This window comes from Artemia franciscana, chromosome 19, assembly GCF_032884065.1.
Source record: "Artemia franciscana chromosome 19, ASM3288406v1, whole genome shotgun sequence".
NCBI lineage: Eukaryota > Metazoa > Arthropoda > Branchiopoda > Anostraca > Artemiidae > Artemia > Artemia franciscana.
The window spans coordinates 1,593,713-1,608,191 of NC_088881.1; the positions used below are offsets into that span (position 1 = coordinate 1,593,713).

Genomic DNA, 14,479 nt, shown 5'->3' on the forward strand with positions numbered 1-14,479 from the left:
TTTAGCAATCCGAAGTTACACTGCTGTTTCTCAATTCTCACGCGTATCCTGTAAAAAATAAGAGGCAAGAGCTCATATGGCACTCGTGACGAGGTGGGAAGAGCCAAGAGCCAAGAGCTTCTTCCCACCAAGTTTCAATACGATCTCTCCACTCTAAGCGTTTTCCAAGATTTCTGGTTTCCCCCTCCAGATCCCCCCAATGTCACTGGATCCGGTCGGGATTTAGAATAAGAGCTCTGAGACACGAGGTCCTTCAAAATATCAAATTTTATTAAGATCCGATAACCCATTCACAAGTCAAAAATGCCTCTTTTTTTAATTTTTCCCAATTAACCGTCCTTCCACTCCCCCCAGATGGTCAAATCAGGGAAGCGACTACTTCTAATTAATCTGGTCGGGTCCCTGATATGCCTGCCAGCTTTCAATTTTCAAATTTCCCCCATCTCCCCCAAAGAGAGTGGATCCAGTCCGGTTATGTCAATTACGTATCTAGCATATGTGCTCATTCTTCCCACCAAGTTTCATCCCGATCTCGACACTCTAAGCGTTTTCCAAGATTTCTTGTTTCCCATCAAATTCTCCCAATGTCACCAGATCCGGTCGGGATTTAAATTAAGAGCTCTGAGACACGAGGTCCTTCTAAATATCTAATTTCATTAAGATCTGATCAACTGTTCATAAGTTAAAAATGCATCATTTTTTCTATTTTTACCGAAATAACCCCCCCCCCCCCCAACTCCCTCAAAGAGAGCCAATCCGGCCTGGCTATATCAATCACGTATCTAGGACTTGTGCTTATTCTTCCCTACCAAGTATCATCACGATCTCTCCACTCTAAGCGTTTTCCAAGATTTTGGGTTTCCTCCTCAACCCCCCCTAATGTCACCGGATCCGGTCAGGATTTTAAAAAAAAGCTCACAAGGTCCTTCTAAATATCAAATTTCATTAAGGTCCAATCACCCGTTCATAAGTTATAAATACCGTATTTTTTGTAATTTTTCCGGACTACCGAATTAGGTCCCCCCACCAACTCCCCCAAAGAGAGCGGATCTAGTCCGGTTATGTCAATCGTGATCGGGATTTAAAATAAGAGGTCTTGAGTTACGAGGTCCTTCTAAATATCAAATTTCATTAAGATCTGATCACTCGTCCTAATTTTTCTGAATTAATCCCCCAACTCCCCCAAAGAGAGCGGATTCGTTCCGGTCATGTCAATCACGTATCTAGGACTTATTACTTATTTCCCCATTAAGTTTCATCCCGATCTCTCCACTCTAAGCGTTTTGCAAGATTTAAGGTTTCCCCCTCCAACTCCCCCTAATGTCACCGGATCTGCTCTGGATTTAGAATAACAGTTCTGAGACACAATATCCTTCTAAATATAAAATTTCATTAAGATCTGATCCCCCGTTCGTAAGTTTAAAATACCTCATTTTTGCTATTCCGAATTAACCGTTCCCCCACTCCCTCTAAATGGTGGAATTGGGGAAATGACTATTTCTAATGTAATCTGTTTTTTTTTCTCTGATACGGCTGCCAAATTTCATCGTCCTAGCTTGTCTGGAAGTGCCCAAACTAGCAAAACCTGGACAGACCGACAGAAATTGCGATCGCTATATATCGCTTGGTAAATATCAAGTGCCATAAAAAGCCACTACTTTAAGCTATAAAAATGTGAGATACGCAATTGGTTTTGAGCACAGCGATTTATTCAGCAAGTAAATCTTTACCACAATAATAAATAGTGTAATTATTGTATCTAGTTGTTTGTGACTCAATCAATGTCATACCCTGTTCTTAGTGTTGAATACCCACGCCAGTGATTTTTTGATTTAGTTTTTGCCTATTTATAAATGTTGAAGGTTTATTCGATATTAATTATGAATAAAAAGAAGCGGCGTCTCTGCCCTCTCTTCCACCCGGGGTGAAATCTTGATTAGCGCCCCCTTGTCTCCCACAAAATGTTCAGGTCAAATTTTAACAAATTGTATTTATTAACAAAATTATTTTCAATTTATTTATTAATTAACAATCTGTTTTTTAATTAATTCTTAAGTTATTTAATTGTTATTAGTTATTTTAATTTAATTGATTTGATTATTCCTTTTAAAAATTAGTTTTTTATTTGTTTTTATTTCATTAATTTATTTTTTATTTTAAAATATTAACTGCGCCCGTCTACTTTATTAAATTACAAAACGATTATAACTGTTCGATTATTCATTTGAAATATTACGCCCCTAATATTTCTGCACTCAGGGAAAATACCCCCTCTGCCCCTCCCCTAAAACTGCTTCCGATAAAAATGCATATCAGACTTAGATTCGTTCCGAAATTAGCACGTGCATACGCAGATGGTGAGGAGAGTTCAGATGAATCCCCTTTTAATTCATGAAAGCTGTTGCGTTTTCTCATATTTTCCAAATTTTGTTCATGGGTTGCCTCGGCATCACCCTTCAAAATAAATTCATACAAACGGGCCTGACGCCACCAACCAAATAAGATGCATTTTAAGTGGTAACTTCAAATGTCTTGACAAAATACTATTTACCTAAAGCTTCTTAAAACAGGCTTTTAGGCTAATTCGAGAATTCAATCGACCTCCTGAAAAGAATTGCCATGTCTGGCTGTTAACTATTATATTGTACATTTATAAAAAAAAAAATCGCACCTTTTTTTATTATTTATAATGTAATCATACAGTTTGGATTATTCTCAAAAATAGTTTGCTAACTCGCAGTTTTTAAATTTTGGGCAAGTTCTTCATTGATATAACCTAGAGAAGTTTGGAAATAGCATATGCTTCAAGTGAACGCCAAGGATGTGAGATTAAACTAAATTACAAGAAATGAGATTTGCGAAAATGTTTAAAGTCTAACTCCCTTTGGGCACTGAAGGCAGGGTCGTATCCCGGAGGTGGGGCGGGGTGTGCTGGGTTCGAATCCTCCTCCTCAAGATTTGTCTTGTACTCCTGAATTAGTCGTAAGAAATTTGGTAAAAAGACGGTTTCTCCTTAAAAACTGAAAAATGACACCCCTCGCCCTGCTAAAATTCTTTTAGTAACCCCTTTTATTTAGCAATAATCCTGGATACGACCCTGATTGAAAAAATTTCGTTCTAAGAGATCTAAACTATGCTTCCTTTAGGAAAAATTAAATTTGGTAAAGATGCTTCAATTCTAGTTGAGAATAAGGCTCAAACTTCATAAACTAGAAATTTATACCTTTAACAATGTTTTTTATCAGATTCATCGTTTAAGCCAACTTTGAAAAAATAGGGTCAGAAAAAACAAGATATAAAGGTTTATTTCGGAAATCTCTCTACTGACATAGGAGAAGCAAGTTAAATACGCGATAATAATCCCATAATATTACATTTTAGCCGGCAACGACATAACACGAATGATACTACCACAAACGCTTCCCATCAGTAATATTGGTTACCAAGTCCCTTCCGGTAATTCACCACTTCTCCTTATCCCAGCTGCTTGTCTTGGTAAGTAGCTCGGTAAGATACCTTATTAACGCGCTTGTCTTTTCCGCCTCAGAAAGCTTTTTATTTTATGTACTATTCATAAGCCTACATGGTATAATCATAGAGAACAAGAGAAAATACTGTCGTTTAATCCCGTGGTAAAAAGTGTGATTTAATCTCATTTGTTTACCTCTGCGACGTTTTTTCGTTAGCCAATCACATAATTTCTTAAGTGTATATCACCAATGAATGTCAAGTACTTCCGCATTTAAACCTGATTTCTTCTCTTGTACTCCGAGTCTGAGTGCCGAGTTAAATTTTAAGCCGGTAAAAGAGTGAAAAGTTTTTAAGTCACGAGATTTTTTTTTACAACTAGTTCCTCTGTTTTTCTGTGTTATAATTTAATGAAACTAAAATAGCTCTTATTGAAAAAAAAATTTTACAATCCCTTTTTTAAGTTTTTTTTTCTTACAAATTCGTATTTTTCTCTTGCTATTCACATTGTATTATGGTTAAGTTATGTTCGAAATAGCGCACTGTGTTCAGCCTCTATGGTTGTGAAGATAAAAAAAAAAATTAGGTAGGAGTGGGTTAACAGCCCTTTTATGTCGACGGCACACTCAGGAATACATGAAAACACAGCGCTGTATTGGGCTAAATATAAAAAACTTGTTTATATTAGATTTTGCGGACATAGACAAATAGCAAGTTAAAAGCTTCTTAGCCTGGAGCTATTTTTGGTGCCACTACCAGACTTTTATAGACACACTATTGTTTGGAATTTTATTCTTTAAATAGGAATCACTAGTAGCACTGCTCCTGAAATTATTGAAAAATCAGACAAATTCAGAGTTATTATACTCAAACGATTTTATTGCCAAACGCCTTACCCCTGGTTCCCACTGGGGCGTCAATCCCTACACGATTTTTTTCTGGCTGAACAGACATACGACAGAATCGGATGGAAGTTCATAAACGCAGACTTCAATTTGCTTTACAAGTCAGCTTTTTCAGTCTTAAGCGAGCTATGATGGTAAAAGTTAAAGTTTGGTTAGATTATGTTAATTTAGGTAAGTTAGATTAGGTTAAATTTGGCTCTAAATATCAGAAATGGGTTAAAAATCTGACTTAGGCTAACCTAACCTCGTCTAACCAAACCTAATCAAACCGAATCTGTCATCATCAAACCTTGCATTAAATTGAAAAAGTCGACTGGTAATGCTAACAAAATCTAAAGAGAAATGTATTCGAACATTCACCGGTGAATGTCATCATTCACCAATTTGCGGACATTCACGGTAACATATACATGTATGTACAAATATATGCAATTATTGCCAAGTGATTGTAGCATTGAAAACCTTGACGAACGAGGGAACGGGACTACTGGCGTAACGCATATGGCGTGCTGTTACTAGCCTTAATCTTAGGTACCGGTTCAGCTACTTGTCGTGGGAGCCGTTGGTGCGGAGGAAGACGTTCAAGAGAGAGGATTTCACGAAGCCGTGGATTTGCCAAAATACCGATGCCAAACTTAAAACACAATATATCACGACGTGCCGACAGAGTAATTTTTTCTTCTTGTCGAATGTCAAAACTGGATAGAGAAAAGCTAAAATTGTTAATCGCTCGCCATCTTCTATGAGGTAAATAATAGGGTTAAATAATGTTATGAGGTTAAATGATGAAAATTTTGGAAATTCCTTTGTTCATTATTACTTTTTTAAGATATAGTTCAAATAATAATCTGACTTTCACTGCTGTATTTGTCAGACTTGTACCAAGGACGCGGCATGAATCTTCATTTATTGATTTTTTTGGGGGAGGGGGGTAGAATAAAGCGGAACTGTAGTTTTCTTGTGAAATAGGAGGTCTGGTAAAATGGTAAGGTTTTTGTAAAAAAAAAATTCTATTCTTAAGGATAAACGAACTAGCTAATTCTTTGTAGTATGTTCAGCCTCGCCTGTCGCTATTATTATACAACTAAATTTGCGTGCAACAAAATTTTACAACTGCTAAGTGTTTCTTGAAATTATTTATGTAGTTTAAATGATTTATTAGGCTATATTACAAGTAATTCTGTTTATGCAGTCTAGAATTCAATGAAGCTAAAAAAGGATCATATTCTACAAAATAGTAACCCAACCACAATATTTAGAGTGGGAGTGTATATATATAAATCCTTAGCAAGAAGAAAAAAGTTTTTATCATTAATTTCTTTTGTTGTTAGATTAGGTATTTTCGCGTTATATTTTGTTTTTGCGCGTGTTTGTAATTTTTACTGTTGTTTAATTTCCTTGCTTGCTTGTTATTTATTTATATTTTTGTGTGTATATGGCCCATGGGCTTTTGAAATAGACATATCTATCTATCTATGGAAGGGTGCCTCGTAGGAGGGCAACTGCCCTATGCTAGTATATCAGTTAATAACAGTCAGTTTTTAATTGTCATAGAAAATATATTGCACTTTCCTGATAAATGAACTTGGTACTTGTCTTTTATAGCGCAGACCACTCAAGTTATTCATCCATTGAGGTATTGTAGAACCGGTTTCTTTCGCTAGTTCCTTTCACCTTAGCCTGAGACAAGACAAAGAGAAGTGACAGAACAGATGGGAAATATACAATTTGGGGTATATATTTGCGTATTAGGGGGGGGGGAGGGTAAAGTATTTTGAGAGTGTGAAGTTAGAAAACAATTCTACTTCATAATATGCAGAATAATTTTACCTAACGCATTATGCATGCAGACCGTAATTTTTTACCCCCACCCCTTAATGTATAAATATATAACCCAAATTTGTTTCTAAAGTATTATTTATATTTCATTAGAATCAAACTAACGTTACTTCTTAAGTGGTCGTTGCTATAATCAGAAGCGCCATTTGGGGGGGGGGGTCAAGGGTGGGCAAATGCCCACCCCAGATTTTTCAGGAGGGCCCAAGCTTGCACCACAAAGGGCCCATTGCTGGCCATAATAATCCATTATGTCCAACATAATCCATTCTGTCCAATTGATTTGAAATTACTGCACGCCTATTAACCAAAGAGCGCAATTACTTGACGATAGATTACTCGAGTCAGTTCTTATTCTGTTTCTGTCCTCTTCTTATGTACATTTACTGTATCATATGTGTTAATAAGCATTTTTATACTCGACACATAAACCTTATGAAAGTTAGAGACGCTTGACATCCTCTACCGGTCGAATCCCAGATTGTAGGCTAACCCTACCATAAGACTCGAAAGACGAAAGCACAGAGAGAAGTAGAAGACTTTACATAATTAAGCCTATTAACTTTTTAGTTAGGTAAATATAGAATTTAAAAGATCATCAATCATCTGAAACAATTTGTGACAACTTCGACGCTAGGAAAGAACTTCATCCAATCTGGAAATCGGACCACTACTTTGGCGGATAAAATGAAGCGAGAGTACTCCGAGACTTTCGACCGTCTACTAGCCGAATTTGACAGAAGGTTTACAGATAACTTGCCAGTGCTGAGCACACTCGAAGCCTTGGATCCAAGCCCGACCAAGTTTATGGACACAGAGCTTCTCAAGCGTTTCTCTGCTCTTTACGGCGAGCTGGATATCGACGACATTCTTGTCGAATCTCAAGCTGGTATTGCCAAGCGTTTCTTGCTCGATGAGGAGAAAAAGCTGGAAAACTTCCTAGACATTGTCGACCTTCTTCAGGCATTACCAGTGGCTTACTCAGAAGTAAATAAAGTACTTCGTATTGCTGCCACACTTCTTGTGACAACAGCGAGCAATGAGCGTTTGTTTTCTAGCCTAGAAATAGTGAAAAACTACCTGCGGTCTACAACAGGGGACGATCGTCTCAGTCACCTCCTTTTGCTGTTTGCAGAAAAGGATTTAGTAAGAAATTTGGACTACGACCGGCTTGCTGACGATTTTGTAAAGATGAAACCTCGGCGGTTCCCCTTGTTACCTTGAGTGTTGTAATATTTTTTTTCTCTTGTTATGTTTTTTCTTTTTGAAATATATTTGATCTGAAAGATTTTTGCTGAAGGAAAACCGAGATTTTGGTTACAACCCTCGGCATGTTAATGAAGATTACTTTCACCGACATATTGTTTACTTAAATAAGAAAATTTCTCGCTGAGGAAGGCCAGCCTGCAGTCTGGTTGAATTTTCCTTTTTCAGTTCAATCACTTAACCTCATTGATTGTAATCTTCGTGTTATAATTAATTTTAGAGGTAACTGTGGCTGAGTTCCCCATTCGGTTACAGTACATTTCCAAGAAAAAAAGGGGTGCTGAAAATGCGTCTTTACTTAGAATATTCGATCGATGTGCTGCCAAAATCCGCATTTTTTCTTATGCGACACGAAGTGAGTCCGGGAGGGGGCAAGATGGAGGTCATGCCCACCCCAAGATTTGGCCCAAATGGCGCCTCTGGCTATAATAGACAAGTACCATGAACTTTTTGTACCTATAGCCTCCACAAATGTAAACATGTTCGCCCCCTCTCTGTCAAAGATTCTGTTAGACCCCCTAGATTGTATGCCAGTTTTTAAGCTAGCATAGCAGCCGTGACTAGTCATCTACTTCGAGTTGATTTATTTTTACAGAAACCCGTTTCCAAGTCTAAGCTAGCAAAATTTCACTAGCGGACTGTAGCTTTTAAATTTGCAGTTGAACGTTTTATGGGCTATTTATTTGGCTTCATTATACGGGCGGATGACCGCTTGTTTTCATTATCGCGAATGATTTACATTTGCAGATTTTGCCTCGTCTGTTTTTTGCTAACTTCTTTAACTTCAATTGGAATTTGTAGCTGTCCTATTGTTAGTCATTTTTTATTGCTGAGGGAAAACAGACACAGAGATCATGCGTCAAGTCCCTTTGCTCAAACCAAGGCGTGGAAGTGCGGACGCAGAATAATCATCGGACTTTTAAGTATTTGACACTGAGGGCGAGCAGCCACATGCATAGGAATAACTTTTTGAAGAGGGCCATACTTAAATATAAGGGTCAATTTTGATAGTGCAGCCAATAAAAGGTCAATTTATTGAAATCAGAGGAAAATGTTTTAAAAATAGTTTATACCCGAATATGGATTAAAATCTGTTTATAACGCTTTGTTATAACCACCGACTTTTTTCTCTACTTCTGAAAGATAGAGTTTATGCTCTTCAGCAAACAGGCAAGAAACAGAGGAAGGAGGTTGAGCAGGTCCTCCCCCAGAAGGATTTTTTGTATATTTTTCTAGAATTTTCTGACATTTGGTCCGGTTACATAATTGGTAGGGGGCAACGCCGAAAACAATATAAAACATAGGCAAAATATGTTGAACGTACATGAAATCGTACAAATCTAGAGATCTCATGGGGTCATGGAGGGATACAGCCTAGGGTCATATCCAGTGCAGGGCTCTTCAGTTAGTTTGAAATCCCAGCCCCTTCCACCAAAATTTTTGTCCAACTAATACAAAGTAACAGGAATACATATAATCAAATTTTCGTTGCGTTTTGCATAGTTCTTCCCATAACTGAATAAATCCCTCCCTTCAGGAACAAAAATCTTGGATACGGCTCTGATGCAGACAAAGAGACACTTTCTTCCTTCACCCAAAGAATATTTTACGTAAATGTACTCTTTGGTAATATTACTAAATATTTTTTATATTTAGTAATATTACTCTTTAGTAATACTTATAAACTGAAACTTGGACTTAAAACCTAATAATTGTTGTATTTTTTTAATTATCTCTTTATTACAATCTCTTATAATCTCTTTATAATCTTTCTCCTTTTTCTCCTACAAAAAAATTCAACCGTTCAGTTAATACTACTCAACTAATACTATTCAACTAATAGCCCTATTATTCACTAATACTGTTCAATACATTCATACTATTCAATTAATCAAATTGTATTCTAATGCTATTTGTAGTATTTGTATTTAGTATTTCTAAGTATTTAGTACTAGTATTAGTACTTCTACTAGTATAGTATTTAGTACTTCTAATACTAATCTCGTACTATTCAGTACATTCATACTTTTCAACCGATCAAATGGTTTAGAAGTGTCTTTTGCAAGCTTAAGTGCCTCATCTCTATTTAGTTTATTCAGTTAGGGGGAAAACTTTACATAAAACTTAAAGAAAATATGAATACATGTATCTGTGTTACTTTTGTATAAGATATACAAAATTGGGGTGGGGGTTTGGGTTTTCAAACTGAAGAGCCCTAAATTGGATAGAACCCTGGTCTGTATCTCTCCATGAACCCGTGAATCTACAGTCTAGATGCTAACCGATTTTCGGTACGCCAAGTTCCTACTGGGCCTACCTCTGTGGGCCAAAAACCGACGTATGGTTTCTATATATGGAGTTGTTGATCCGTATGTTGTTGTCGCGGAGCGTAGATTGCGTTTTGAACAGAGTTTGGATACTTCAAATAGTTTATTTAGTGCCTTTTTATAAATTGTTCTTTTCTATTGTTGTTGCCTTTTTGTTTCCTTTTTATTATTTTTTTTCTTTTCCTTGTATGCTCCATTTTGACACCATTGTGTGTTTATTGGGTAAATAAAGTTTCATTCATTCATGGATACGACCCTGGGCTGTATCTTTCCCTGACCCCGTGAATCTGCAATCTAGATGCTACCCGATGTTTATGAGATCAGAAAATTACAATAAGAGGCATAGTAGCTACTTTACCCAAACTGTTATTGATTTGGGCTGTGGGGGTTCTCATTATTCCTACATGCATCCATTAGAAGCAAGGGTCGGGCTTGAACCCACGAACTGATTACTGTGAAGATTTAACGAATTTTTCATCTTCAATAGAATGAACAAGGAAGTCAACTTGCGGGTAGCTTATCATCTCCTAATCGTTGAAGAACCAATTACAGTAAAAATGTGTTAAAAAAAAATGTACCTTTCCTTTCCAAATTAAAAGAACAAGAAACATGGTTGAAAATTAAACAAAAATAGTGAAAGTGTAGCTTTCCTTAAAAAAGCGTACCTTTCCTTTCCAAATTAATAAAAAAAGAACAAGAAACAGGGTTGAAAATTAAACAAAAATAGTGAAAGTGTAGCTTTCTTTAAAAAAAGCGTACCTTTCCTTTCCAAATTAGAAAAAAGTAACAGGAAACATGGATGAAAATTAAACAAAAATAACGAAAGTGTAGTTTTCCTTTAAAAAGAAGTGTAGCTTTCCTTTCCAAATGAATAAAAAAGAACAAGAAACATGGTTGGAAATTAAACAAAAATAGCGAAAGTGTAGCTTTTCCTTAAAAAAGCGTACCTTTCCTTTCCAAATTAAAAAAAAAGAACAAGAAACATGGTTGAAAATTAAACAAAAATAGTGAAAGTGTAGCTTTCTTTAAAAAAAGCGTACATTTCCTTTCCAAATTAGAAAAAAGTAAAAAGAAACAGGGATGAAAATTAAACAAAAATAACAAAAGTGTAGTTTTCCTTTAAAAAGAAGTGTAGCTTTCCTTTCCAAATGCATAAAAAAGAACAAGAAACATAGTTGGAAATTAAACAAAAATAGCGAAAGTGTAGCTTTGCCTTAAAAAAGCGTACCTTTCCTTTCCAAATTAAAAAGAACAAGAAACATGGTTGAAAATTAAACAAAAATAGTGAAAGTGTAGCTTTCTTTAAAAAAAAGCGTACATTTCCTTTCCAAATTAGAAAAAAGTAAAAAGAAACAGGGATGAAAATTAAACAAAAATAACAAAAGTGTAGTTTTCCTTTAAAAAGAAGTGTAGCTTTCCTTTCCAAATGCATAAAAAAGAACAAGAAACATAGTTGGAAATTAAACAAAAATAGCGAAAGTGTAGCTTTTCCTTAAAAAAGCGTACCTTTCCTTTCCAAATTAAAAAAAAAGAACAAGAAACATGGTTGAAAATTAAACAAAAATAGTGAAAGTGTAGCTTTCTTTAAAAAAAAGCGTACATTTCCTTTCCAAATTAGAAAAAAGTAAAAAGAAACAGGGATGAAAATTAAACAAAAATAACGAAAGTGTAGTTTTCCTTTAAAAAGAAGTGTAGCTTTCCTTTCCAAATGAATAAAAAAGAACAAGAAACATGGTTGGAAATTAAACAAAAATAGCGAAAGTGTAGCTTTCCTTTCAAGGTGTGTTTGATTTTGGGAGCTAGCAGATCGTTAATATTTGAAATTTTACTGACGAAAAACATTGTCAAAGTAGCTTAACATACTTACTTTCACGGTTTAATGTGACAACACTGACCGCACTGTGGTTTTGCCCTAGAAACTATATAATTTTGAAACAACAAAATAATATCTTAAGGAAATGCTTCTTTTAATCTTCCAATTCCTTTTTATAATGCTATGATTCTATTTTACTCGCATCTATTTTAATCTTTATTTTAATTTCCCAATGCTTTTTGTAGTGCTTTGATTTTATTTTATTCGTATCTATTTTAATCTTTATTTCAATCTTCCAATTCCTTTTTATAATGCTTTGATTTTATTTTACTCGTATCTAATTCTTACTTTTTAATAGATTCGGCCCAGAGACCGAGCATTTTATGGCCAGCATATCAGCCAACATGGACTACGGCATCGCCAGTAGTGAGTATAGGACCACCCCAACCTCAAGGATTTCAGCCGACTGCTGTTACGATTCAGCACCAAACCTCTTATAAAATGGTAACCCCTGTGGTTCAACAAGGCGTGGGAAATGTTAGCTGTTATGAACAGTCAATTAAAGAGGAAAAACAAGATCTTGGATATGAGCCAGCAATGCCACAGTCTTTTGTTGCTGAAGGAACTACTCAGGTATTATATTTTATCACATTTAAAAAAACGAAAATATCCATGCTTGTGTACTAAGTAACGAACCCCCCCCCCTTCCCCAATGAAAATCAAGAAAATAATAAGAAATTGAAACGCCCCTTTAAGGGGCTAGGCTATATCTGTTGCTGAATAAGTTACCCAGAAGCAGATTCCAGGTACAGCATATTCTTCCAGTAAGTAAGTAAGTAACAAAAAAGAAAGTAAGACGGTACTAGACCTTTAAGGTCCAAACCGGCGGTGCTGATCTCCGTTTCATGGCCCTTCAGCCAGGAAGTGCAATGGGGGGCTGGGGGCCAACCATCCTGTGGTTTCACACACCCTTCCTGTTTACCTTCCCCAGATTTCGCCAGGTACAGGTACAGTAGATTCCAGATACATGATTTATAATTGAGGAAGAAAGCCGCCACCAGCAGTTGTACCAAGTGTGGATATGAGTATAAATCTGGAAAAACAGCCCCTAGATTCGAAAATCCGTGTTGCCTACCGTTAGGGAAGGAGAACGTCAAGATATTATGTTCAGGGGGTCTGTTAGTTTATCAATTGCTTTTTAATGCCAAGGGTCCATATTCTCACGCATTTGGCGCATTTCTCTTAACAGAAGTTGCCACCACCTACTTTTTAATTAAAATTTTACTTGAACAAGGAAAACCCCGCATTCATTGAAAATTCAAATATTTGTGCATATTATATTATACCTCGCTATAAAAACGTATGTGCCCCAAATACATTGCTTAAGTTTCACGAAGAACGTCCCAATTCAAGCAGATATTACACAGGTCTTCGGATGTCCTTGGTAAATGAATATTCCGTTCTTTGCTGCGCTAATTGAGAGTATTTATGTAATATATATATATATATATATATATATATATATATATATATATATATACATATATATATATATATACATATATATATATATATATATATATATATATATATATATATATATATATATATATATATATATATATATATATATATATATATATATATATATATATGTATATATATGTATATATGTAAAATCTGTATATACAATGCGAGAAAACGTAGATAATTGAACGAAACGAGATAATTCACAGTCGGAGAAAAAAGAGAAAAGATGAAAAAATTTCGGGCCAAGTCCTTTTACATTTTCTTGGATCGTCATGCTTGGAAAGTGTTGGCTCAGAACTTATCTGTACTTATCTAATACTTATCTGTACTTATCTGTACTAATACTTATCTGTACTTATCTAATACTTATCTGTATATATATACAATACTTATCTGTACTTATCTAATACTTATCTGTATATATAATACTTATCTGTACTTATCTAATACTTATCTGTACTTATCTAATACTTATCTGTATATATAATACTTATCTGTACTTATCTAATACTTATCTGTACTTATCTAATACTTATCTGTATATATAATACTTATCTGTACTTATCTAATACTTATCTGTACTTATCTAATACTTATCTGTACTTATCTAATACTTATCTGTATATATAATACTTATCTGTACTTATCTAATACTTATCTGTACTTATCTAATACTTATCTGTATATATAATACTTATCTGTACTTATCTAATACTTATCTGTACATATAATACTTATCTGTACTTATCTAATGATTATCTGTATATATAATACTTATTTGTGCTTATCTAATACTCATCTGTATATATAATACTTATCTGTGTATATAATAATAATTTTTATATCATTCGTCGAATGCATGTCGTTGAAGATTCCCAGTAATTTTTCATAGTTCCCAGTAAGTTTATAAAAAAAAGTCTTCGCCTACAATTCTTCTGACTTAATTCTTCTGACTAAAAAAAAATGAAAAAGTGCTGAGAAAGAGGTGTTTAGGCCAGTCAGTTTCGTGAGGTCATTTGGGTCGTACAGGGGCTATCCAATTAGCACATATATGTTTGAGCCTTCTGAGATCATCCGGCCGTTTGAGCTTCCTCAACTGTCTGACGTCTCCTATATTTATTTATTTATTCCAAAATACAACAAGCTCTACCAAGCTTGTCGCCCTAAACGTACAACGTCATAAATGTTTATGACGATGCTGCAACAAGGCATTTTCAGCCCAAACGAAAATAAATAGTGTAAAAAAAGTTAAAAATTAAAAATAATACCGACTTTAAATTAAGAAGATAAAAAGAGAAAGACAACGAAGAACTAAATGGATTTTGAAAATAAAA

At 35.1% G+C, this 14,479-nt stretch overlaps 1 protein-coding gene across 7 annotated transcripts in view; it reads left to right on the top strand.

Annotated features, from left to right (window-relative positions):
* The window catches only part of LOC136039152 (uncharacterized), a 212,614-nt gene that overhangs the window by 108,124 nt on the left and 90,011 nt on the right, over positions 1-14,479 (top strand). For 5 of the 7 annotated variants that reach the window (XM_065722640.1, XM_065722642.1, XM_065722646.1 and 2 more), the window contains exons 8-9: positions 3,382-3,495; positions 11,974-12,248. In XM_065722640.1, coding sequence (XP_065578712.1) covers positions 3,382-3,495; positions 11,974-12,248 — 389 coding nt within the window. The remainder of the gene's footprint in view (positions 1-3,381; positions 3,496-11,973; positions 12,249-14,479) is intronic. The other 2 variants (XM_065722643.1, XM_065722644.1) reach the window with 1 other exon arrangement.